We start from the raw sequence: 26,861 nt of genomic DNA, 5'->3' as shown, positions 1-26,861 counted from the left end.
ATGCTCTATTTTTCTCTTCCTCCTGTGCCCCTCAGTCTTCTGAGTCTGGTGTGGAGATCTTAACCTGGGATTGACACACTAGGCAGAGATGAGTAATGCCTGGCTATATCTGCTGCTGACTGAAGTGTTCACTTTCAAGAACTGAGCTTAACACTGAGTTGAAGTATGGTGTAGGACTGTGTTCCTTTTGCTCCAGATTTTTTTTTCTGGGCTCTTTCTGACATTGCTGCCAATCTTCCTTTTGGGGGCATATTAGTATGATCAACTGCTTCTTCTTGACTACTCAGAAGTGTTGGGCATGAAGGTCTCTCTCTGACTGGGTCTGGAGACCAAGGCAGAGATCCATGTTGTTCAGAGGTGCTTTTGCTACTGACTGTGACTGCTTCCCAGAGGCCACTGGGACAGCAAGGATTACTTTTCAGAGCCTTGTCAGGACCAGCTTGGCAACAGACTTCGAAGACTGTAACTCTGGAGTACAAATAACAGCCTGAAATAGTTCACTGGTTGTTGGCTGTTTGCCTGAGGCCAGCTGGTTTCAATGGTAGAAGCTGTATTTCAGGCTTGGTTTGGACAGGAGCAGCAGTTAAAGGCTTTTGTTAAATAAGGGAGTGAGAAGAACAAGGGGGAAAGGAGAGCTGAACCTGTAAACCTGTGTTTGGATGACATGTAGGATGTTCATATTCTTAGGTAGTATTTCCCATCCCCAGAGATGAGTCTTGCTTTCCCTGCATTCATCATGCTGAGGTCACAAAAAAATCATGAGGTTTCTGGAGTAGATTCAAGTGCTTCCTGCCATTCTGTAGCAAATAAAGTCACCTCCAAAATAAGTGGATCTAGCTTCAGATCTCAGCTAAGCTAGCAGTGATGAAGAGGGCTCCCTGCAGGAGCTCCCATTGCTCTTTCCTGATCACTCTCCTCCTCACGGAGGCAAGCTAACATGCATTCCTCCACACCATTAATTCTGATCTCTGGAGGTGTTAAGTTTCCCCTGAAACTAATGAAAGGGCCTTTTGAAATTCAAGCCATCATTGTGTTAAAATGGAGAACGGGGCATGGAAAGGAAGGGAGAAAGGATCTTTCCTGAAGAACTGCATGGAGGAGTTGCAGTATAATACGTCTATAAAAGCCATGTCAACCTGCTGCCAGTTCGGATTGATTCAACCCACCGTTCACAGTAATGTTCTCAGGACGGGGAAGTGCTGTGACACAAGACATGCTGACATATGGCTGCATTAGCCTGGCCAGACCCTGGAAGCAATTTTATCATGAGGGAGGGTAACCAGGAGGATGCTCCTGGCTTCTGAGAGACACATCTTCTGGGGAATGCTGGGAGGCCTTGTGGAGTTGCTATGGCAAGCATATACCCCAGCAGGCCTCCAGGACAGTTGTGGTTCTCCCTCTCCTTTGCTTTCCTCCCATCAGTTGATTATGCTCTTAACGTGAGGTTTTTTTTGACAGACATTGTTGGAACTGCCCGTCCTGACGAGAAAGCCATCATGACCTATGTTTCTAGCTTCTACCACGCCTTCTCAGGAGCCCAGAAGGTATCGCAGGATCCCAAGCTCCCTCCACAGAGCACACCTGGTGCCGTTGCTAATGTCCAAACCTTTTTTTCTTTCTCTCTCTCCTCTCTAGCTACGGGCATCTTTATTATTATGTTCTTGGTAGAGTTGGCTGTTGGTTCAAAGTGGTGCCCCTGACATAATACATGGGGCAAGGGAGCTAGAAGTCTCATTTCCCTGTAGTCAGTGGTACTTCCCGTGGCACTTACGTATGCCAGCACCTTGGCATTCACACAAGTCTGAGGGAGTGGGGACCTCTGCCTTCTCCCTTTGCCTTCCGAATTGCTGCTCTGATGGCTGAGGACCTGCACCCCCTGTTCCTGGGAAATCTGAGCTAGGACGCTTGGTCTCACAAAGGTGGAGACCACTACGTGGATGGATGCTCTGCTCAGCAGCATGCTGCAGCCTACCCCCACTGGAAACCATGCTGATACCTATTCACTTTTTTTCTTTTTCAAAGGTGGAGAAACAGAGCTGACTTAGTGGTTTTATGAAGGGTTCAGTGAATACCCAAAGGTTTATCTTTTTACCTTACGTATGCTGCAGGTTCCCGCACCCTTGCTTCAAGGTCTGAACCTGCTGCTTTCTCAAGTTGTGCCACAAATTCAGTCCCAGTTCACCTGGGGCTTACAAAGCATGTCTAACAAGTAAGTCTGTGGTGATTTTGCAAACAGAGCATTGCTTATCATGACTGAGATGCCTGGTTTTGTTCATTTGTTTCTTTTTTTCCTCTTTTCTCACCCACCATGCTGTAAATCAGGCAGTTGAGTCCTTGCTGTGTCTGGCTTAGCCATTTTCCTGTTGGCAATGGAGTCACTTAAGGAAAACATTTTGTGGGTGAAACCTTGTAAACATCTCTTGCCAAAACCAAGCAGCCGCCTGTACTTCAGTGCTGTAGGAACAGGCAGTGCATGTTGCAGCAGAGCAGATAGTGTGTAGGATGGGCACTGCGTAGGAAGGCTCTGATCTCTAGCTCCTCGGCGTACAGAAAGGCCTTGAGCACGGGCGTTCAGACCTCCAAACAGCCTGTTTGCATCCTTGGGCCAGGCCCCTGGTCCACAGCTGTGAAAGTGCAGAGCCCGGATCCTCAGATGGGGATCCCCCTGGATTGGGGGGGTGGGAGGGAGGGGTGCCGCTTTGAGCCACAAGCCAACGCTGCTAGCCACCTTCTGATCCGAATTCCCAGCTCTCCGCATGGAAATCTGTTTGGCCTGTCCTGCAATGCATGATGGGAAGTTTTCTCCCCCTCTCTCACGCCACCCATGACTGTTTTGTTTTATTCTATGTGCTGCTTCTTACTTTATCCTTTCAACCTCTTTTCCTTCTCTGCACAGATATTATAGGCACGCTAAGGCCGGATGAGAAGGCCATAATGACCTATGTCTCATGTTACTACCACGCCTTCTCAGGGGCGCAGAAGGTGAGACTTTACCGCTAATGACCCCCTCCCCTCTCCCTGTCCTGCCCACCGCTCCTCTCCACCGAGGAACGTGCCAGACCCTCCTGTCCACCCCAGGGCATTTGCAGGGAAGCCCGATACATCCAGCGATGTGCTTGGATGTGCCATCTGTAATCTTGCTGGGGAAGTGACGTAAATGTCCTTTCAGACTTGAGCTACTCTTTCCCTCCAGTTTCACGCCCCAGTGGTGGAGAAAGCATTTGGTAAAGTTGGCATCAAAAGATGAATGAATGTCGGCTCTGACAGAGTCAGTACTCTTTCAGTGACTAGTGGGCATCATCCTGGCCAGGGGATGCGCCTCCAGAAGTACCACAATCAAAACAGCCTACTCCAGGAAATCACAGCCTGCCCTCCTTGAGCTGCCATCCTTCCTTCCACACTCAGCCCCAGCTGGTCAGTGGCCTTTTCCTAGGCTGAACCATCTGTGAACTGGTTACGTAGCACTTTTGTGCTCCAGCCACAAAGTCCATTCCTACCAGGCCTTGATCTTTCCCGAACTCACATGTTTCTCCATTCCTTGAATTCTCCCTGGTCATTCTCCTCTGTTTCCCAAACCACCTATATGTTTTATTTCTCTTTCCTGTGCTTTGCCCATTTCTTTCAGTCCTTCTTCCTCTGCTTCCTCTTTTCTCCAAAGCCTCTTTGCTTGTCATTGGGACATTTGTCCTCAGAGGAACCAAACATTCATAGTTCACCCTTGGGCAAACTTCCTCCAAAAAGAGCAATTTCCCTGCAATCCTTTGAATAGAAGAAAAAGGTCCATCCTTTCCTCCCATGCCATAGCCTGGCTGGGCTGCAGCTTTTCCGCAAGATCACTGCTAATTTCAGGTTGTAGGCTTTGGAACAAGAAAATCCAAAGTTTAAGACTGCATTCTTCATGTTATGAACAGATACAAAATCTCCCCGTTTCCCCCAGCCACAACTTCATTCTCTCACTAGGCCTTTTCTCTTTGAGACACAGTCCTTGAGTTGCCCAGCTAGAGGGCTAACTTGACTCCAGGAAGAGTCCATCTCTTTTGTACAAAGCAGTGCTGATGGTCACAGTGTTGATGCAGATACCATGCTGATGCTGGCTTTCAGAGGGCAAATGCAGGCAGTAGGTTCCAGGGAGCAGCTCTTCAGTTCAAGTTTTTTGTTCTCTGCCCTGTTTCATATGAATTATGTGATACTGTCTTGTTTCCAAGCAACTGGGAATATGTCCCACAGCAGTGCAGTAGACTTGCCTGTTTGTCATAATTTGTGTACTCATGACTTTTCCACTAGGATCCTCCTTTGTGAATAGTTCAAAACCCTTAAGATCAGGCTGCAAGCTCCAGCCAGCTGATACTTGCCCAGGAAGACCGTGGTCTCAGAACTCATGCCAGCCTGGTGATAAGGCCTGCGGTTTGCCAGGTGCCTCTGAGGGACTGCTCCATGCTGTCTGCTTAACCTGAAGAACTCCAGAATGAGGAAACAGCAAACCACAATATCAGGAGGGTTGTGGCCTGCTGCAGGAGCAGCCATGCCCCTCACCAATCCTTTCCTCTTCTCTCTGCACCCATTCCACAATTTGGAAACCTGCTTGGCAGGTCCGATGCTCTTATCAGCAGCTCAGGTGGATGCTAGGTCTCCTGGGATAACTGAAAACAACGTTTTACTGCCTCAGGACCTGAACCAAGTAGATGGGGCAGGAACTAGAGATGGAGCTTCTTAGTTACTAAAGCTTCAATCCCATGTAGTCTAACTGGCTTACAGGGAAGATTAAAGATTTAATTGTCTATTAATTTTTTAGCAGTCCTGATGGGCCAGCAGCTCAACTGTGCCCTGGCAGGAGAGGCACAGCTCCTTTTTGGAACTGCCCTAGCTGTACATTAGGGAGCTGCTAAGTGACACAGATTCAAACCCCCAGGCAAATGCAAAGTGATTACCAAGTACAAGTTCCAGCCCAGATTGTAATGTGTTGCCGCCTTGTGCATGGTTAGGTGACTTACTGTGATATCACTCCATTTTTCATTCAGATTTTTCATTACTGCCACCAGTCCTGAAGGGGAAGTCCCATGAGCTGCTTTCTGCTTCTTTCACTCTCTTATACTGAGCCTTTGAAGGTACAGGGTCCCCAGCCTGACATGTGTGTGCAGATGGCTGCTTTTTCTTTATGCCGTTTTTATATATATATATGTATATATATATATTTGTAGGTATACTTGCTTTGGTTGGTTTGCTTGTTTTCTAACTGCTTCTGACTTTCACACTAAATGCATGCAACTGCTGGTTGGCTTAATATTTTGTAAACTTGATTTCTGGGGTGAAAACTTCTAACGTTTTACTATTTTATTAAAAGATTGTGTTTGTCATACAGTATTCTGGAGTGGTCCTCTGAAGCCAGAGACCAGCAACAGGCAGGCATCTTCACTATGTAGTGCACTGTGGGAATGGCTTCCTTTATGATCCTTCTCAGCAAAGAGACCTGGATCCATGAGCTATACAGACATCTAACTCCACTTCCATCCTAAGCAGTCCAAGTCAGGGTTGAGAAGTACAGAAAAGACAAAAGGCAGAGAAATTACTGCTACTTCGGCTATCTAGATTTCCATTTTGAGTCCGCCAAACAGCACGTGCTTATCATACAGCAGTGTGGTATCAAGCAGAATGCCCTGGGCTTGCCCTCTCAGCAGTCTCTGAGTGCAAATAGTATAATGTGTCAGCACGATGCTGCACTGAAGCTGATCAGCTCATACAGGTTCTCTGGGAATACAGGTATGCAGCTTCCAGACCCCAGGATAGTGCATCTTCTCAGTGCTGCTCCATGCCTTGTGGGCATCCTGGCTTGTTTGGAGCCAGTGTGAGCATCCTAAATGTATCATAGCCTTTAGCAGCATGGGGAAGCCAAAATGGCTTTTTCTGCTCCACTAATGAAGATGCAGGGGAAGCTGCCTTGGCCTCATGTAAACATCTTATTGTGCCACAATTCTTTTACCTGAAAGTGTGGCCGTCACCACAGATCAGCTCATTAGCAGCACTGGGGGAGATGTTTGTGGAGGTTACCTGAAAGCACTGAAATCCTTTGGTCCTACCTTGCTCAGAGCAAGTTAGTGTAACGCATTGCTGATGACATTAATGGTGGTAGTGGCCACAGAGCCTTTCCTGCTGCTGCAGCAGCAGCACACTTGCAGAGAGCAGTCTGGAGTAGGCAAGAACCATTGGGAAGGAAGTACTGGTAGGGGAGAGAAAGTCTCTACACTTCAGCTGTTAGGATAATACAAATAATGTCGTAATTGCTGACAGTCGGAGGATGTTTGTTTTTGGACAGATGTTCAATATGCATATATACGCACATATATTTAAAAACTTGGGCAGCTGGAGGAAATCAATCATCGGATACATTAAATATGCCTCTCTGAAATGCGGTCCCTCCTGCACAGCTGGTTGCTGCTGCAGTGAGCTCCTGGGGTGTAAAAAGAAGAAAGTTAGGAGTGTCCAGGGAGCTCCTCTCCTGGGACAATTGAGATAAACATTCAGCACCGCCAGTTCCCTGCAGTCCCTAGCCACATCATGGTAGGGCTCTGGCAATGTCTTTTTGACATACTATTTGGTCCTATGTCTATAAAGTTTTCTCTGGATATCAAAAAGCACTTCATTAAAGTGAAAGCTTTAGTTAAAAACAGATCAAAGTAGAAGGTTTCTTAAATGTTTGCACTTCTTGCAGATTTTTTAAAAGTGAAATTGCTCTTTCTCCTGAACAGGTCCCTCTGATATGTTTTAAATTAGTTAATATCTGTGTATCTGCTAGCTGGTCCACTTTAGTGAAGGGACAGATGACTGAATATATGTTTTTACAGCTTCTTACAAATGAATAAGATTGCCAGATCCCCCGGGACCTTAGCAATCCGTACATCACTGTATAGCCTATGACTTATTGCTATTCTTGCTGCCTTGCATCTGCTGCAAAAATTAGAGGATTTTTCTCAAATGGCCTTGGAGATTGAATAAACAGATAATAAAAGGCCTTCTAAAAATAGAAAATGGTTGAAACTTGCCAGCTATAAGCTCAGCAAAACTTCTTTTGGAATCAGCCACACACATAGTTTTAAGACAGGACACAGCATTCGCAATTAGTCTGTTGTAGGGTTGGCATCTACCCTCTCCTCTTCATCTCCACTTAGCCTCTGTAAGGAGGACTACTCCATTGGGGTCTTGTGGGTAGCTGTAGCACCTTCCCCAGGCACCAGGGTGATAGCTGTACTGTGGTAAGAGGGTGCTGAGCAATCCCCGGCCACCCATCACAAGGGGTACATCCTTCAAGGCTTTGTGGCATAGCACCTGCTATGATAATGATAAAGGGAGCTCATATCCACAGATAACTGCTGTGCAGGGATCAGCCTGCTGTGTATTCCCCATGCCAAGCACATGCATGGCACTCCAGGGCGGATGGACTACTCATGAGTTCATAGCTGGGATTTTTCTGATCCTTACTTTGTTCCAAATTCATGTTTCAACATCTTCAGCTTCCTGCAGAGAACAAGGTTTTGGTCCCACAATGGAAAAAAACCCCCTCTAAATAGTAACAACAGGCTCTGTTTTGGCGAGACTTGTTTTGGGAGAGTAAGCAGAAATATTACCCAGAAAAGGGGAAAAAAATCCTCCTGTTAGGTGGCTCACAAGACCCTGAATACATGGTAGGTGTCATGTGGTAAGATGCTGGAGGAGGTGGCCCTGTAACGAGTGCCAGAAATACAGGGAAAGCTGGAAGACAGCTCTGCTGGGCAGAATTTAGTGTAATATCTTCCACTTTATCTTCCAAACAAATTTAGGGATTTCCCAAAGTCCAGTTTGTGGATTAACTCTGTTTAGGTAGCTCTTTCCTAGGGTGAAAGCATATAGAGAATCTCTTCAGCTTGACACCACTCAGTTACTGGTGTTTCAACTCTGAATGCTGGGGAGGGGAGGGGAGGTGGTGGCAGAAACCCCTTGTCTTTCTAAAGAGGCAGCCAGGGTCCCTCTGATAGGAAGCAAACAACAGGGCCCTCTGGTAGGAGCAGCTTCAGAAAAGGCATAGAAATGTGGTTGTCTCACAACACATAGGGTGGGATCAGAAGAGCTGAAAAACTCTGAAGGAATGTATTCACCTCAGAAGGGAAAAATAAATTATTGTAGAAGATTGGATAGACAGCGAAGAGATCAGGACAGCTGTTTTGAAGTGCAGACAGGTTACTAGAGCCAAGGGTAGGAGACGTTACCTACAGGTATGTGGCAGGAAGCTAAGCTGCAAGCTTTGGTTTATATTATTTTATTTTTTTTTACGCTTTCCCCTTCTTCTGCTTTTCTTCTTTTTGTCAGGCGGAGACAGCAGCAAATCGTATCTGCAAGGTGCTGGCAGTCAACCAAGAAAATGAACAGCTCATGGAAGACTACGAAAAACTGGCCAGTGATGTAGGTGTCCATGGTGCTGTTGGTTTCTGGGTGGTGGTATGTGGAAAGGAATTGCATTTAATTCTGATAACTGATCTTGGGGAACCCAAGGGCCACGTTTCCCTGCAAAATTATTTTTTCCCCTTCTAGCTTGAGAAAAATTAAAGATTGAACTTACCTTAAAGGCAAGAGCAATCTCGTTTAAAACAGAAAGCTTCCATTGAGCAGCTTTGAGTTTCTCGGTTTATTAAGAGCAGCTGCAGAAATGCTAAAATTAAAGGAAAAATCAAGCTGATTTCGCTTGCGTTCCTCAGGACTATACAATTTCATAACAGCTTTTATACAAATCATATGCTGATATACTGCAGAAGTCAGGAATTGGATCAGACAGAATGGACGGTAGAGGTAATTGAGGAAATAAATATGCATTTGCTGATAATTCGAAAGAATCTGTGTAAGCTGGAGGCTGCATTGGTTAACTGAGAAGGCTGAAGGCTGACAGACTGACAGCTGTGAAACTACAGAAGTGACCAAATGTGGACTGGAGTGTGTTTGTGGAAGATAAGTAGGGAGGGGAAGATGGAAAACAGAAGGGCAAACGTAGCCCATGAGCCTGGTTTCAGCCTGGTCTGAAAAGCACAGTACACTACTCACACCATAGACTGCCCATCGCATTAGCATTTTGCCAGCTCCCCAGATAGGTTTGCTAAGGAGGGCTATTCAAAGAGCAACACTGGCTTCAAGGAAGCTAGAGTGGCAAAAAGTGTAACTGGAGGCAAGAACTTGATTTCTCCTGTCAGACCCTTCTGGACATAAGACTTACAGCATCCTTTATTTATGAACAGTCCAGCAAAACCCTAAGGCTTTAGCATAATCTGAGGACATTTGGTTCTGATTGTGCGAAAGCTATGCCTTAAGCATGTTGGATTGGCAGTGCTGCCACAAGCAGCACTACTTAGTGTGGTAGGGAATGGGCTGCTCATTAAAAAAAGTACTTCCAAAAAAGCTGGCAAACTTTTCTTTACAAGCCCTGCTGGTGACAGAATCTTTCTGACAGCAAATACAAAAGTAAACAGTCCCTAATGAGATCAGAGCAACCCTGTAGTTTTAACACAATTTTTAGTTCAAGGCTTGTCATTGCTCTTTTCAGCTGCTGGAGTGGATCCGCCGCACCATTCCCTGGCTGGAGAATCGAGCCCCTGAGAACACCATGCAAGCCATGCAGCAGAAACTGGAGGACTTCCGGGACTACCGCCGCCTTCACAAGCCCCCTAAGGTCCAAGAGAAGTGCCAACTTGAGATCAATTTCAACACCTTGCAGACCAAGCTGCGGCTCAGCAACAGGCCAGCCTTTATGCCTTCAGAAGGGAAAATGGTCTCGGTGAGTGGGTGTAACTGCTCGTATATACCCCGACCATGCCTAAAAAATGGGACTCCTTTTCTGCCCAGTAGTGGGCAGAACATGCCCCACTTTTAGAGTGAGCTATTCTGTGGTAGGAACCCTACAGAATGTAGTTCAGTGAGGCCTAACAAGAGAGGGTCAAGTGATCGTTGCTTCGCTGTATCTAAACCAGACTCTGAAGCTTTTCACAAGTTGTATGCCTTTGTGAGGAGATGTCTGGGTGCCTCTCATTTTTTCTAATTGAAAAATGGTTGGATTTTGTTGAAGTTTTGTGTGGGACAGTGTTTTGAGAGGGACTCTCGTGCAGACAGGTATATCCTGACTCTGCTAGTCCTGCTTATCCTAAGTCTGACAGTTCATCTACCTGACCTGCCTGCACAACCCTGTGAGATTAAAAGCCCACATCCACTCCCTCCAACCAACTGGAGCCATGTAGCTTATGGAGACTAATGTTGATGTACAGCTTCCCTCCCCATCTTCTAACCTGCCTTTTCTTCTCATGCTCTCTAGGATATAAACAATGCCTGGGGTGGCCTAGAGCAGGCTGAGAAGGGCTATGAGGAGTGGTTGTTGAATGAGATCCGGAGGCTAGAGAGACTGGATCACCTGGCAGAGAAGTTCCGGCAGAAGGCATCCATTCATGAGTCCTGGACAGATGGTAATGCCGACCTACATGCTTCCTATTGCCTGACATAGTACTGTCTGTTATGTAGTGAGGAAGAGGATCGTGCATAGGTCCTTCCATGAGATTTTCCTCTCAAGAATGCTAGGTTCATGTCTTATTTCATAAGAAAATAATGCATGAAAATCAGCTTGATCTCCGTTCTGCTGCATCATACAGCCACATCAGCATTCCCTAACTGTTGCAAAGTGGGAACTTTGGATAGAAAAGAGCTACAGAGCAGAGGAAAAGTTACCATACGGTAAATGCCACAGTTAGCATTTACAGCACCAGCATAGCCCAGTTTGCACATACTGAGGTGAGTCCAGTATAAACTGAGACAGCGCTGGCTTGAGCTGCACTATGTGCCCTTCTCTGTTGTTAATGGCAAACTCGCACTCCATGGTTTGAAAGTGAAGACTGTGCATCTCTAGGCCAGCCCACATGAGGGCAAGCCTCGGGCAGGGTGCCTGGAGTGGGGCAGATGCCCTTTAGAGGGCCTCCGGGGCTGCCTCGGAGGCAGGGCGCTGGCTTTGGGGATGCTGGGTCCTGCCCTTCATTGTCCTGTCCTTTGGCTCCCTCCCCAGGTAAGGAAGCAATGCTGCAGCAGAAGGATTACGAAACTGCTACCCTCTCGGAGATAAAAGCCCTGCTGAAGAAACACGAGGCCTTTGAGAGCGACCTGGCTGCACACCAGGACCGTGTGGAACAGATTGCCGCTATTGCACAAGAGCTGAAGTACGGCACTCCCGGCACACATCCCATCCTTGGGGCCAGAGAGGCTTAATCAGCTTTGCCCTCTGCCCTCTGGAGAGCCATAAATCAATCCCCATGCAAAAATGTTGGGAAGTCCCAGTGTTTCCAAACAGTGTCTAGGATACTGCTCTCCAGTATCCGGATGCACCAGAAGAGCAGGCCAGAAAATGGATGAGTCGTGGGTGCTGATGAGGGGGTGGCAGAATTATATTCCCAAGCCAAGTTTCCATCCTCTTCCAGCTCATTATGCTGCTGTGGACCCTTTCCTAAAGAGCCTGACCTGCCACTGGCGCCTGCAGGGTTTCAGAGTTGTAATGCTGTCATGCTTTTCTGGGAACAGAAGGAAACAGCAGAGGATAGCAGGCTCTCGATTTGCTCTCTTTTGTCAAAAAAATCCTCCTTACTCTGGCAGAAAAAAATCTGCTGATGCTTGAGCCGATCGTGGCCTCTGCTGCCACCCCGGGCCGTTTGCCCTTGGAGTACTGCACCACATGGACTCTGGTCAGCACTTGCTCCATGGCATTCCCACAGCAGCACAGCTCCCTCCCTGCTTCCTCTGCTTGGAAACTGTCACCTCCACTCCTTTTCCTGGAGTGACGAGTGGTGGGAGTTACCAGGAGAAATGGGGTCTCCTCAGGGCGGGAGGTTGATTGCTAGGGATGGCAGGCAGGTAAAGAGCTGGCCTCTGCAGCACAGGGAGAGAGGTTTTGAAGCCCTGCATGTTTCTTGGCAAAAACAGTCTGAACAACTTGGCTTTAACTTTCTTTCCTATTTTAAAAATATTTATATATCATACTGGCCTATCTCAAGTTAGTGTCTGGCCTAAGATCTTGGGCTGAAAGACTTGTTTTTCTCTAAAAAATAAAAATCAGGATTATTGGATCAAGATCATTATCTCCTTTAACAACACAGATTTACAGAATTGCTCTCTTGTCCACTAGGGGATTGACCTTGGAACAGGAGGAGGGTTCAAGGCAATCTTCTGTGTCAGTAAGATTAAAACTGAGGCTGGCTAGTCAGCAAGCATTAGCTGACCTGCCACTTCCAAAGCACATGCTACATGCCAGCCAGAGCAGCTGCGGCTCTAAGAGCAACAGGGAAGGCTGGCCCTAAGCTGGAGGGGAGAGGTAATTCCTTCCAAAGTGTGAGAACAGCAGGCTCTGCCATTCTTCCAAAAGCCATCTTCCATCTCAGCAAAGAGGCCATGCCCTGAAAAACTGTGGGTGTGCTTTTTTCTCCCCGAGAGATACACTGCCAGGGAGATAGAGAGGGTCTGGAGGAAGCCACTGTGGCTGCTCATGCCAGGCATGTTTGAGGGCACAGCACATTCCTCTCCCCAGCTGTAGTGGTCCAGCACAGGTGTTAGAAGCCAGGCTTTCAGAAGCAGTTCTTTCAGCTGCAGTGCTGGCTCTGCAGCAAAGTAGATCAAGGAACTGAGCTGGATTAAAAACCCAGCAAAGAAAAAGTTATTTTTAGCCCAAATCAGTTTCCTGACTAGTTTATCACAAGACTCCACCAGTAGTTGTGCCCAGACACCTCAGGACCGCAATACAATGGTGGGAAGAAACTAGGCTGGGGGAGGCAAGAGGAAACTTTAAACATGCATTACTGCTTAGAGAAACGTTCATCAATGGCCCAGGGTCACTCAGTGAGTTACTCTGCTTTCTCTTTCAAGGCTGACACTTCCCAGTTTGGCTGGTCTCCCTCTCCCTGCAGGTTTCTCCCTCTTTGACCATGTGCAGAACCAAGAGCACAAAGCAATACAAGACCACAAGCTTCAGCTTACCCCTGTGCTCTCCAGCTGGACTCTTACCAGCCCATCTTCTTCCATGAGTGACAGCCTATACACATCTCAGACAAGCACTCCCTGTCGGGCATATAGGAGAGAAACCTACACTGTAATTTAGGATTGTCCTAAATAAATGAATGGATCGTGTAATTTAGCTATTCCTTGCCACCTGTACTCTGCAACTCTTAGAACGACCTTAAGCAGTTTCTTTGTATTCATAATAAAATCTTCACTGCCCATTCTGATGTACAAGATGCAGGTAGTTAGCCTGCATGATGTCCTTAAGCAGAATACAGGGACATCTTGCTCTGCTCATAATCTGTTTATTCCCATCTTGAGCAAAAGTCTATGCTCCCTTCACCCAGTGCCAAGTTATTCCCATCAGGCAGCCAGCACCAGTGTTTGTTGAGGCCTTGGGTGGTGGTTGTTTTTCTTCCTGTTCTGTGCTGTTTGATGTACCACAGCACACAGTGTCTCCAAAACTAGATACTGCTGTCTTCCTGACTTGCTTTACTTTCAGAGACCACGAGCTCTTTGTCAGAATCTGTCCTCAAGGCTGATAAAGATTTCTAATGGGTTTCTCTTCCTTCTCCAAAAGGTTTTTATTTGACTTCTTGTCCTTTTTTTCCCCATCCCTTTTAGTGAGCTGGACTATTACGACTCTCCCAGTGTCAATGCCAGGTGCCAGAAGATCTGTGATCAGTGGGATAATCTGGGTGCCCTAACCCAGAAACGTAGAGAAGCCTTGGAGGTGAGACATGTTGCAAGTTGGACCTTAGGGATTACATGGGCAGGTCATTTATGGGAAGCAAGATGCCATGAGCATGAGCAACCAATTTCAGCTCTTCTGTGCACTCCTAGAACATCATGGACTGTAAACAAGGGCTACATTTCTGTATATTTAGCCTGGTTTTCGTCTTTCAGCCCAATTATGATGGCATTCATTTGCTCCGGCTATTGATTTACTTTTATTTTTCTGTGTTTTGTAATTCCATTCTGCTTGAAAAGACTTGTTTTGTTTTATTCCGAAGGACCTCAGATTTTTTTTTCGGAGAAAAATATCCATCCTGTGTGCACTTTCTTAACAGCAGAGAGATTTTTACTGTAATGCCATCCTGGGAACACCAAGGAGGTCTGAAAGGAAGGAGCAGCTCAGACAACTCACGTATCTATCTGATTATTCTTCTCTAACGATCTTTCCTGATTTTCTTTTGCTTTTTGTGCATGCCCAGAGGACAGAGAAGCTACTGGAAACAATTGACCAGTTGTACCTGGAATATGCCAAACGAGCTGCCCCTTTCAATAACTGGATGGAAGGAGCCATGGAGGACCTGCAGGACACGTTCATTGTTCACACCATTGAGGAAATCCAGGTACAAAGTAGTCATTTGCACTAGTCAGGCTGGGTCAGAGAGAAGTCAGGGTTCTCCTGGATTCCTAGTAGTGTCGAATTTGTAGGTCATGTTTTGGTGCTTCTGCTTTAGTGAGTAAGCCTTAGCAAGAGAAGCAAAAAGGAGTATGTTTTTCTTTGATTTCCTCCAAAACCTGGATCTGAATAGGTGTGAAACATGCTCACACTATCCTAGCTGGACACAAAGAACTGAAAGTGGATTTTTCAGTGTAACTCCAGAGTCTTATTAATGAAAGCCTAAAAATTGAGAGACTCTTTTAGGTCTTGTGGGGTTTTTTTAACCCACATGAGCAAAGCTTAGTGCTGCTCACAGGTTCTGCAGGTCAGTTGTTCCATGTAATGTCACATCCAGATCATGTGGTCCTATGTGATAGGATGTGCCATGAGGGCAGTTGAGCTGCCAGCTGGGTTTTGGTGCTGAGCACCAGAAAAATCAGAATTGTCCACTTTGGTGGTGGATTACCATTTGAAGCAAAAGTCTTACCTCCTGCAAGACAGCAGAGACAGTATCTTAGTTTTTCCCTTTCTGAAAGGGTGTTACAAAAGCAACTTGAGATATCTACAGGTAATTTTCAGACCTTTGAGAGCAGGACTTACTCTTCCCTGGGTTGCAGTGGGGACTTGTATTTGTCCTTCTTGGTGGGCTTATGAAAAGAATACAGGTCAGCTCTTTGCAGGAATGGCTGATAGCAACGTGGCCATCAGTGACGCAGCAGACGAGAGACCAACAGGGGACACTATGCAGCCAGAAGGGGCAGTGAAGTAGCCCTAGCCCTAGCCTGGTATCAGCTCTGTTACTGAGCTGCTGCTTGTTTCTTCCAACCTTCCCTCCTGAACAAAGGGGTTCATTAAGTCCTTCATAATGCAGAACAAATCTGAACAGCATTTAAACAGTTCCATCATCTCTTTGTGACTGTTGCCAGTATATTTCCCAGGCCCCCCAAGACTTGCATTACATCTCTATGGCCACTGCAGCAGCTGCAAATTAATGAGTCACCATGTAAGGAAGTAATTTTACAAAAAAGTAGTTACAGTTTGTGTGTTGTAAGAGAGTGGTCAATCATGCAGTTTACTTTCATTCCCTCTTCTGTCTGCACTGTTCCCTTGATTATCCCTGCACATATCTTTCTGTCCCCCATTCGTTTTGCTGCCTCTTTCCCTGTGTTTGCTTCCCTAGTCTTGATCTTCCAGGCTTCTGGGATGAAGTACCTTAAAGGCCTGTAGAAGCAGTGGGAGATGAGCCAGGACCAACTGGCTTGTCAGCTGTCCACAAACTACCAGCAAGCGTGCCCCCACCATCGGTCTTTGGAGCACAGTCCGGGCACTGCAACAAGACGGGGAACAGAAAGGGCCTGTTGTGTTCAGGGAGAAGGAGCTGTTTTGCAGCAGCAGGAGCATATGTTGCCTGTGCGAGTTTGCTGTTGGCTGGAAGACCTTCACCTTGTTCTAACTGATGCTGATCAAACTGAATCTGACTCTTATTATTCATCTGGAGTTATCTTGAGTGTAGAACTAGCGCGTACCTAGTGGGAGAAGAAAAACGTGCATTTACACTAGTGAGACATGACTGCTTTATAGTAGTACTAGTAGGCATATCTTCTTCCCAAAGGGGCTGACAGGCACTCACTGAGCAATGTTGGAGAAATAGTTCCCCCTAAATTATGAGCCAGAATTATTCTGCTATTTTTTGGGGTGTAATCTCTGTCACTGGTCAACGTGGGACAGAAGCAGAGGGAAAACGAGTCTTCACATCATTTAACTACTTAAAACAGCCCATTTAGTGATGCTGAGAGAACCTGAAAAGCATATTAGGGTAGCCTGCTTTGTATCCTGCGAATATGTAAGTTTTTGCAGTCACTTCCACAGGGATGTATTTGCTGAAGAGGCTATTCAGCAACTAACACTCTTACCCTCCCTTTGCTGCTGCCTTCCTTCTGCAGGGATTGACCACAGCCCACGAACAGTTCAAAGCCACTTTGCCAGATGCCGACAAGGAGCGACAGGCCATCCTGGGAATCCATAATGAAGTCTCAAAGATTGTCCAGACATACCATGTCAACATGGCAGGAACGAATCCTTACACTACGATCACCCCACACGAGATCAATGGCAAATGGGAACATGTGAGTTCTTTCCAGCCTTGCAAGTTAGTGTGGGACGATGCCGCTGCTCAAATCACAGGCCTCAGGAAGTGGATTATTTACTCTTCTGTTACCCTCTCATACTTACTGCTGAGCTTTAGTGTTTTTTTTTCTGTAATTTGTTTTCAGCCACATGCTTGGGAAGTAGACAAGGTGATTCATATAAATGCCTAAGGGCATTTATATGAATCCCTTTTGCTTGGTATTTTTGTAATGAAAGATGCTAAATTAAAAGCTTTGAGGTTTTCAGTCCTCAATTGACCTGACAAGCAAGTAAGTATGGCATGTGAGTCACTATCCTTTTTCACCATTCAACCTTTCAGATGGTTTACCTCCACAGCCAAGTAGCCTTCCTTTGCTGCAATCCTAAAAGACCAGCTACTCTCCATACCAGCTCTGCTGATGGTTCTTACTACCCAACCAGATCACGAAAGTGTGATCTGAACAGGGTCTTGCAATTCAGTTAACATGAGCCACCAAACAAAGTAGTGAACGGAAGCTTCTTCTGGTCTTCCGTGGCCTGAGATGAGTTTGCAGTGTGCATCCTACAGCAGACAGGATTCATATTCCATGAGCCCTCCCAGCGTGTCCTAAACTGCGTGACTGCTTGTTTTCAGTGCAGACACCCACTCCTCCCTTCCTTGCGGCAATGTCTACATTTACTACACCAGTGCCTTTGTATGTATAAACTGCACACTTCCATACTCTTTGTTGTAGGTGCGGCAGCTGGTTCCCAGAAGGGATCAGGCCCTGATGGAAGAACATGCTCGCCAGCAGCAAAATGAACGACTTCGTAAACAGTTCGGTGCACAGGCCAACGTCATTGGACCCTGGATCCAGACCAAGATGGAGGTAGTGCTTTGCTCATTTTGAAAGTCTGTTTCCTTTGTGGTCTTCACTGATATTCTTATCCTTGGTCTTTCTTGACCACTGTCATTGTCGTTCTTCCTTCAGGTTACATCGAGAGAAACTTTCATAAAAAATAATGGAGAATCCCAAGACTGATACTGGTTACTAAAGCGCTTGTACTTTTCTTCCCCTGACTCTTTAGTACAGAGATAAAAAAACACGACTTAAAATGGGGAACACTGGTATTTTAGTAGAGGTGTGTTTATGTGCGGCAAGTTAAAAACCCTAGATCAGAGGTGTATTTTGTGTAACTGCTTTCACGGCAATGGTCTTGATACATATGACAAAATGAATACAATTAGCATATCAAACAACAGCAAAGGAGCCATTTTTGAGGGAGATCTTACCTCGTTAGGTAAGATTTGAGTTAAAGTAATTGGAGCTGAAAAAATGGAAAAATATGAAGCTATTACTGATAGCAGGAGCTGTAAAGAAGAGAGCAATTACAGAAATATGTCTGTATGAAGGGACTAAGTAAGTTAGCAGCAGAAAAAGATCTGGCTTGGTACATTGATAGCTTATGGACTGCAGTTTTCTTTTCTTTTGTATCCTTGTATTAGACACATCTCTTGTGAGTCACCTCACTTGGAAAATGTTCAGGGCTCTGCTAAAATTTTTGCTGACGCTGTCTCGGCTCATTTAAAGTAACTGCTCCATGAGATTTTTTTTTTGAGCATTAAATCGCTGCAGTAAATGTCAAGCATGTTGAGGCTTGTCCTTCCAATGGGGTCTAACTCCTTTGGCTTTGCTCATGCAGGAGATTGGCCGCATTTCAATAGAGATGCATGGGACCCTGGAGGACCAGCTCAACCACTTGCGGCAGTATGAGAAAAGCATTGTGAATTACAAACCAAAGATTGACCAGTTGGAAGGAGACCACCAACAGATCCAGGAAGCGCTTATCTTTGATAACAAGCACACCAACTACACCATGGAGGTAAATGTTTTGGCAGCAAATCAGCCAGCCTCATCTGCTGTGGCCAGTTAGCACCAGCCACATCTAGGTCTGGCAATATGTTGTGGTTCTCAGGAAAATGGAGAGCTTGACAATGTGGCCAAGCATGCAAGAACATGTCGCTGAATTACTTTTTTGCCTTGCTGTACTTCATGCCAACCCATTCAGATGTACTTCCAAATACAGACAATAGAAATAACCTGAATGAGATCAACAGTGTTGCTTGAAAAATTAGCTGGTCTTGTTTCTCCTACCACCCGATTCTGGCAGCCCATTAGCTGGGATTAGAAAGACTGGGGGAGTGCTGGTGATTTTGAGCTGCCACAGCCTGGCAGAAGAAAAAAGTCCAACAAAAGCTTTTTAAAATCGGAGTCTGGCTTTCTGTTGACGACATGAGGTTTCTTGGAAGCAGTCTGAGTTCAACATGAGTCCAGCAGAACACAGACAGGCTTTGAAACTTGTCTTTTGGTTTCTGGCCAGCTCTCCATTAAGCAACAGCAGAGGCAGTGGAGCACCACTGTCTTCCAGGGGCTGTGGTTTATTTATTTTCTTGGTAAAGAGAGTTTTCTGCCCAACTAAGTCCTAGAAGCACTGGGTTTGATCTTTGTTTGTCTTAAAGTCCCCCAATATGTTGCTCTGACAAGGCAAAGGAACTTGCAATAGAACCAAGACTTTCTTAACATCAGGAAATGGCTTCTTCAATATTTTTCTCAGTCAAAATTCAGATTTTAAGCATCTGGTTGGCCCCCACTGCAGATAAGAAGGAAGCTTTTCTGAGCAAATGGACCTCTCCTGCCTTGGCCACCAGGATCATTTAATTTGCAACAAGTAGCACATTTGATCCACTGGCCTCAGAGGCAGAAGAGCTACTTTTTCATTTTAAAATTGTCCTGTCCTCTTTTTCCAGCATATCCGAGTGGGCTGGGAGCAGTTACTAACAACAATTGCTAGAACCATCAACGAAGTGGAAAACCAGATTCTGACCCGTGATGCCAAAGGAATCAGCCAGGAACAGATGAACGAGTTCCGGGCTTCTTTCAACCATTTCGACAGGGTAAGTCAGTGCTGACTGCAGCTTGGTAAGGTACAAGCTTCCATGTAGCCTGCACAGTGCAATGAAAAACAGTCGCTCTGATAAAACTAGATCAATAGAAGATGCTTCATTCTTAAAAACGCCACTCCTGTGGAGCAGTCATTCCTGTGAAGACTGTTAAGTGATCATTAGGCTGGGAGAAGTATATCTTCACAGGAAACTGCTAAGTTTCCTAATAAAGCTGAAGTGTGGAGAAGTTTGAAGACTTATTTAGGAAATTAGACTTTTACCTCATCTTCTCCAGAGAGCAGATTATTATCTTGATTTATAAAGTTCTTTGGCGGAGCTGTCCTCCACTCTGACATACCATCACATAAACCTGTATTGAAGAAAGCAGCATTGCTCTTGTATGGAGCAAACAGGAGGATCTATACTCACCATGGCATTGCATGTGTCAAGCCTGCCTTACCTTACTGTGGAAGTACAGGCCAAGGCACTAACAGATGCAATAAGAAAGGAATTCCTTAAAGGAAATTCTCCTCCTCTCAGTTCGCCAGCCTGTCTGTAGCTCTTCCTTCTACAACCCAAATCACAAAGGTGTCATGCAGAGAAGCAGAGACAGCAGCCCAAGCCTGAAACTGGCTTCATTATCAACCCCTTCAATGTTGTCTGGAAATGCACGAGCAGCCTGTAGAGATACAAAGTCAGTAATGCCAACGTTGCTCTCCACCACTTGCTGCCCTAGCCAGACTGCTTGAAAGGTCTCCAGATAGCAGGGCTGCAGCCTGCCCTCAGAGACTGACAACACTTTCATACTGCTGAATGGCTATTTCGGCCCTTCTCTAGCTGCCTAAGAAAAAACAAAACCCAGGGCTTCTTTTCATAGCAGAGGGACCCATAAAGCCCTGTACTTTTTATATTTTGACCTTCATATCATTTGCCCCTTCCTCCACAGCAGTCTGAACGATAATGCAGAGAGAACGTGGATTTCCCATCTTCAGCCGTGTATTTGATTTGTGAAGGCTTAACGCCGACCTTAAAAGCTGACATTTTGAGGAAAGTTGCTTGGAATTTGCCCCACCATCCTGCCTGTAGCTACTTCAATCTGGCCAGAGGTGGTGGCGGCCGGCCGGGGTTCTTTGTGCTTGGGGACAGTCCTGAGCTAAAATTCTGTAGGGTGGATGGGGATTCTCAGTTCCTGCGGTAGCTTGTGTATAGTTTGATGTGTACATCGAAACACTGGGGGAGCGGGAATGAACAAAGGGAAGAGCAGCTGCCAAGCCACGTTGTGCTGCGCTGTACAGCAGTGCTGTTTGCAGAGCTGAGCGCTTGAAATGGCTTTGCCAGTCAAAGCTTCACCTCATGTGCAGGTCTTATAAATACAGCCATAACACTGCTCCCCTGAGCTTCAGCTGTTTTTCCTTTTCTGTTCCTGGGATGCCCTGACAGCTAAGCTTCCTTGGGTGTGTCGCCAAACATACCTGCCCTCACCTACTCCTTCAGTGGGACTTTTGACTAGAAGATTAAGGCAATGCTTCCCACTGCCTCTGCCTGCTTACCTGCACTCCGGGTTGCTAGTGAAACACAGGGCTTCTTGACACTATGGATAACAAGCAGTGACGCAAGTAATTCACTTGGGAGATGGAGATCTTGAGGCTTCTGAGCATCAACTGTTTTTGTCATTCAAATGCTCTCAAGATGTGACGAGCTCTCTGAGAAGGAACTGTTCCAAGAGCATTTTTAGCACATCCTGAAATGTCATTGTGATATCTAATGTTGTGCACTTTTTATTTTTCTTCCCTGTCTTTCTGTCTGCATGTCATTCTTCCTCTCCCTCTCTCCTCACCCACTGCATGGTGCACCTGTTTTTCTCCTTCCACCTCCCTTTGATCTCCTCTGTGTCTCCCTTCTGCCCACACCGTCACCCCACTGGCACTGCATGTCCTGCTGCCTGGCACACCGCATAACCAGGACCACTCCGGCACACTTGGCCCTGAGGAATTCAAAGCCTGTCTCATCAGCTTGGGTTACGATATTGGAAACGATGCACAGGTACTGAATGCTAGTGGTGAACACAGACAGATATTAAACTGTGGAAAAAATAACAGTTTTTCCCTTTCTTTTCTTGTTTGTCTTAATCCATCTGTCATTGCTGTTCTTGTGTTTGACTATATGTATACATCACTTTTTATACTACTGTCCAAACGTACTTCGGTATCTATTCCTTCTTAATCCCCTAATTGTTTGTCTTGGGAGAATTCCTTTTATGTCTTCAAACTATTCTATTTACTTCTGTGTCACTTAACGCTCCTTTTGTTGTCCATCCCTCAATATGTCTTGCTTGATCTCGTCATTCCTTTTCTTCATCATCAATATGTTCCTTGTGTGTAAACTATTCCATGCCCCAAACCACCTTTGCTTCTTCATGGTTTCACAAACTACTTTTCCTCTATTGTTTTTCATGGTCCTGTAAATCTTCCCTTCCATCTCCTCCCCCCTGAAACTCATTCTGTATAATGTCTTCTGTGGGTTCATTTCTCCCTGTACTGGTCTCCCTTTTCTCTCTTGGCTTTTTCCATCTTTGCATCATTCCCTGTAGAAGAAGACTGGTATGATGGATTGTGAAGATTTCCGAGCCTGCCTTATCTCCATGGGTTACAATATGGTAATGTAGAGCCCTCTATCACTCCTGTTCAAAGTGATTCTTGTAGGCACTTTCAAAAATAAAGGGAGAATGTGTAGTGAATCAAGGTAAATAGAGCCTTATTTTCCAGAATTATCAGTAATGGATGTTAAATCTATTATTAGTTGTACATGTGAAATTCTTGACTTGCAGCGGTAGCTGCAGGTTAAAAAAAATGGAAATTATTGTCTAATTCCCGTGTATTTCAAATAAGAATTATATTTATCAAACTGTGTAACTACAAGTGGAAGAAACAATAAACTTTCTTATATTGGTACCTGCACTCTGCACAGCACACACAACCTCCCTAGCCCTAAGCGTCAGTTGAACTTATCTGGAAGTACATATGACCTGATTTCTGAATACACTCAAACGCTGGTCCTCTCATTCCTACCATTTATTTCACATCTCTCTTCCTCTACATGTAAGTTCAAGTTCCAGTCATCCTCCCCGTAGCTTTTCCCTCACGGGAGTACCTGCATATTCAGAACAGTAACACATGGCAACATGGGAAGCACAGTAACAAATAGGAAGAGCTTCACTGAAGGCTGATGCTCATCAAGAGCAGGAGAAGAGCGTAGTGCAAAATATTCGGCTGTGCTTGCAGTATCTTTGCTCCTGATGTCAGGCAAAGCAGTGTTTATTCATCTCCCTCTCAGCCCAGCATAAATACAGACTCCTTAGTGTAGTGTGCCAAGCCACAGTAACATTTGATTAGATAACCTTAATTACTCTTGAAGGTGTATTGTTCTAGATGTGTTAGAAGAGCCTGTTCTCAGAAGACTCAGCTGTGCTCTGCCCTCCTCCTTACGTAGGGAGGAAGGAGCCCCAGAGATGAGAATAGATGATCTTCTGTTTATATTAAAAAAAAAAAAAAAAAAAGGCAGAAAGCTGTACTACAAGGTTTTGGCTTCTGTAGCAAATTTCTCTGTAGGCTCTTCCTTGTGAAGGCTACTTCCCTGGGCCACTCCAGATACGCAAATCCTTCTTTCCAAAAGCTGTCTAGTTAAGATGAACCACATGCTATTAAAGACCCCAGAGATGTTTCTTCTGGTGGTTTCTGTACTGGCAGCTGAAGAGAACCATAGAAGTTCTCTTTTAGTAAATGAAAGTAAAAGGATTTGAGGAGGGCAGATCTTCAAATATTGCTAGAGACATCTAGCACGACATGTATTACAGAGAAATTTGCATCTTCCCCTGAAGTGTGTGTGATATTGTTCCCTGATTAGGAGCATTGTCCTAGAGTTAGATGGAGCTGGATGTCTCAGGTCACAGCTGAGACTATTTTATGCCAAGGGACAAATGAGCGGGAAGCATTTGTACACAACAGCAAGGTAAAAAAAATGTCCTGATAAAAACCCCAGAAGTGGTTTCTATTTGGCTTTGTTTTTCTAGCTGTGAGATGTGCTGCTGAACAGTTTCTCCCCACTTTCATAGCATTGCTGCCCAAACGTCCAGGCTTACATGACTCTCTTGTTCTCCAGGGAGAGGCAGAGTTTGCCCGCATCATGAGCATCGTTGACCCTAACCGTTTGGGTGTAGTGACATTCCAGGCCTTCATTGACTTCATGTCCCGGGAAACGGCAGATACAGATACTGCTGACCAGGTTATGGCTTCCTTCAAGATCCTGGCTGGAGATAAGGTCAGGCTCCACGTCTTCCTTTCCTGCTCTGCATTGCTCCTGCTTTTCTTTTTCTCTCCCGTCTCCGAGAGAAAGTGTCGAGGGAAGCACTCTCCAGCGTGGAGGGTATTTTCACAGGAACATTCTGTAGCACTGGAGGAGTGCAAGGCTAAAGTGTGGGTTAATGAGCCGCCTGCCAAGGCACTTGAAAGTCCTGTTCAGCTGTCAGTCAGAACTTCACTGCCCACTCTTGCTTTAAAAATTTAATTAAGAGCTTGGTTGTGATTTGTTATTTTAAAATGTATGAACAAATTCAACAGATGGTTCTTGATTAGTCTTGAAAAACTATTAATTACTGACAGCTGTAAACTTGGGATAACCTTTCTCAGATATATGTGTGTCACTTGTTATACAATCAATAGGAGATTTTCATTGAGGATGTGCTGTATCTGCAAGAGGAGCATCTGTTAATCATAGAAATCGGCCAAAAGTAGGAAAGCTCACAGGACGATACTAAAAGTATTAATTTTCTAAATTTGCATCATCAGTGGAACCAGCTGATAAAAAAAGTTATGTAATCTTATTTTTCTTACATAACAGTCCCCACTAATCTTTTACATAATTGAACAAATAACATGTACATGTAATATTAATATATTTCTATATTTGCTAATGATTTTATTCATCTCATTTGAAATGTGGGAAACCATTTCTCAGACTGTAATGAGTTACCCTTAAATCCAGTACTGCTTTCCATGTTTCACTAATAATCTTTTCATAATCTGTAATGTAGAAACCCACAATACCTGTCCTTTGGACGTCAACCTGACTGAAGCCAGTCCTGATGTCTTTCAAGGCTTGAAAATTCCACATTATTCCAATAAGCTAATCACTAAATAAATAGATACTTTTGGATACAAGTATTACTTATTAACTCACTCTGTACAGTATGTTAAATGTTCTTGTCAGTAATACGCTCTAGTGACTATAACATGAATCAGGCAGTATTTCATTATGAAGAAAAATATCTCTTACTCACTGCAATCATTAAACTGAAAGGCAGGGCGGGGGGGGGGGAGAATAAAAAGTCACGAGAGAGAGAGAGATGGCGTCAAACCTGAACCATTGTTCAGACAGACTGCAAATGCCCATGAGTCAGTCTGTTAAAGGCAGCACGCTCGTTAGCAAAGAGGTGGCTACTGTTACCTACGGCATGGAGAGAAGCCAAGCTACCTCAGCTCAGCGAGTCTCCAGAAGCCAAATTTACATAAGAAGTTTTGCTTATTAAAGATGTCTGCTGTGAAAGGCAAGGATTGTTGGGGGAACTGCGGAAGCAATACAAAATGTTTGCTTGACTGTTGCCTGGATTGGTGCCACCAGCCAGAGCTAGTGGGGATGGCTCCTTTCCTTCCTCTGAAGAGAGGGAACGGCAACTCCCAAGCAGCACAAGCAGCTGTCACCTCCTGGCAGCGTGGGACAGGATCCAAACGAAATTTCTGCTTCCTCCCATTTGCTTTCAGCAGGACCTCCACCGTCAAGGGGAAGGCACCGCCTTGCACTAACAATTTACCTTACTTACCTCCAGGTCTTTTTTTCACGGGTGCCAGCATCATTGCAAAAACATTCTCTCCAATGTGAAAGCCATTTTCTTGTCCAAACGGTGGGAAGTGACTGCATTTCCTCGCAAGGTGTACACGCAGAGAGCTCCCTGTGTGGGTGTACAGTGCTAGTCTCGTTGTCAGGGTCCTGCCTCTGACCACTGTCTGCTGCCCTGGGGGGACAGGGGGTGGTTGTCCCTCTGAGGAAGGTCAGTTTTCTGAAAGTAACGATTGCCTTCTTGGTTGTCCTTGTTGCAGAACTACATCACTGTGGACGAATTACGGCGGGAACTGCCTCCTGATCAGGCCGAATACTGCATTGCTAGGATGGCACCCTACAACGGCCGCGATGCTGTGCCCGGCGCCCTGGACTACATGTCCTTCTCCACGGCTCTCTACGGCGAAAGTGACCTTTAACTTTTTTCTCTCCCACCACACGCTCCCTCCCCTCTCCCCCGTCCGACACACCCTTCTTTCTCTTTGCAAAGCAGCCTCTGCTCCGCTCTTTTTTTGTGTTTCCCTGTTTTGCTTCAGATAACAGATCACATTTTTAAGTGGGGGGAGGACATTGACATGGCATTGCCTACCTTGCCCTTGAAATGACAGTTTACAAAATTATTTTGTGCAAAAAAGTTTTAAAAAGAACAGACATATTTTATTATAGAAAAAGGTATTTTTCTCCACCAGATTGAAACGTAAAAAGAAAATGTTAAAATATTGCACCAAATATTTTTTGTTGTGACATAAGTCGAGCACAATGTTACATTCCATCCTTTCCAAAAAGAACCAAACAACAACAAAATGCCACTTGTTCTGTTAACTTTTACATTCGCGTATGTCTCTCTTATCACGTTTATCTTGGGAGGGGGGAAGGCACACAAGTGCATGTGTTTGCTGGTTCACTCATTTCATGAAAATATTTTATGATAAACTTTTGAAATTGCTGTGTTTTCTAGGGAAAAAAATAATGTACACAGCTCATGTTTTCATATTTAATTAAAAAATACAATATGCCTCCTATGTTTATCAGTGCACAACTTTTTTGTTGCTGAGAGTTGTCTGGTTTCAGAACATGAAGCTTGAGAGTTGATAACTTTGATATTGCTTGTCACAAACCATATTAAAAATTTCTTGTGATAACAAATCTAGACTTTATTCATTTGTTTAGTAAGATTGTTTAATCCTATTTAGTTGAAACCACAAACACAACAAAGAGAATCCAAAATTAATGTTTTTTAAACTGAAATTACAGTATTTTAAAGATGAACTTCCTTTCCCCCTTAACCTTTCCATTCTTGGTGAGTGTTGGAGTTTTCACAGCTTTCTTACTGATTTAAATTAATGTCTTATATAGTTTTTAACCATCCCTGATACACCCACATCTCTAGGAGCAATATTCTTGTTATTCCTATAAAAACAGCACAGAATTAGTTAGTAGGCCTGTGCAACCACCATATCTTGAACCATCTATGAAAAATGCCTCCACTGTTCC

The 26,861-nt window shown here is 45.1% G+C and overlaps 1 protein-coding gene across 13 annotated transcripts in view; it reads left to right on the top strand.

The window, feature by feature from the left end:
- Positions 1 to 26,389, top strand: part of ACTN1 (actinin alpha 1) — a 90,694-nt gene extending 64,305 nt beyond the window's left edge. Inside the window, exons 8-22 of one of the 13 annotated variants that reach the window (XM_086463188.1) lie at positions 2,897 to 2,982; positions 8,338 to 8,430; positions 9,560 to 9,790; positions 10,322 to 10,469; positions 11,060 to 11,210; positions 13,660 to 13,768; positions 14,250 to 14,390; positions 16,369 to 16,551; positions 17,287 to 17,421; positions 18,236 to 18,415; positions 19,341 to 19,487; positions 21,438 to 21,518; positions 22,066 to 22,131; positions 23,634 to 23,792; positions 25,628 to 26,389. In XM_086463188.1, the coding sequence (XP_086319314.1) occupies positions 2,897 to 2,982; positions 8,338 to 8,430; positions 9,560 to 9,790; positions 10,322 to 10,469; positions 11,060 to 11,210; positions 13,660 to 13,768; positions 14,250 to 14,390; positions 16,369 to 16,551; positions 17,287 to 17,421; positions 18,236 to 18,415; positions 19,341 to 19,487; positions 21,438 to 21,518; positions 22,066 to 22,131; positions 23,634 to 23,792; positions 25,628 to 25,786 (2,069 nt within the window). In that variant the 3' untranslated portion in view covers positions 25,787 to 26,389. Of the gene's footprint in view, positions 1 to 1,458; positions 1,545 to 2,896; positions 2,983 to 8,337; positions 8,431 to 9,559; positions 9,791 to 10,321; positions 10,470 to 11,041; positions 11,211 to 13,659; positions 13,769 to 14,249; positions 14,391 to 16,368; positions 16,552 to 17,286; positions 17,422 to 18,235; positions 18,416 to 19,340; positions 19,488 to 21,437; positions 21,519 to 22,065; positions 22,132 to 23,633; positions 23,793 to 25,627 lie in introns of all 13 variants that reach the window. The other 12 variants (XM_086463187.1, XM_086463199.1, XM_086463193.1 and 9 more) reach the window with 12 other exon arrangements.
- The last annotated feature ends 472 nt before the right edge of the window (positions 26,390 to 26,861 follow it).

This window comes from Leptosomus discolor, chromosome 3 (assembly GCF_034619465.1).
Source record: "Leptosomus discolor isolate bLepDis1 chromosome 3, bLepDis1.hap2, whole genome shotgun sequence".
Lineage (NCBI taxonomy): Eukaryota > Metazoa > Chordata > Aves > Leptosomiformes > Leptosomidae > Leptosomus > Leptosomus discolor.
The sequence above is the reverse complement of the archived record's forward strand: the minus strand, read 5'-3'. Positions and strand labels throughout refer to the sequence as shown.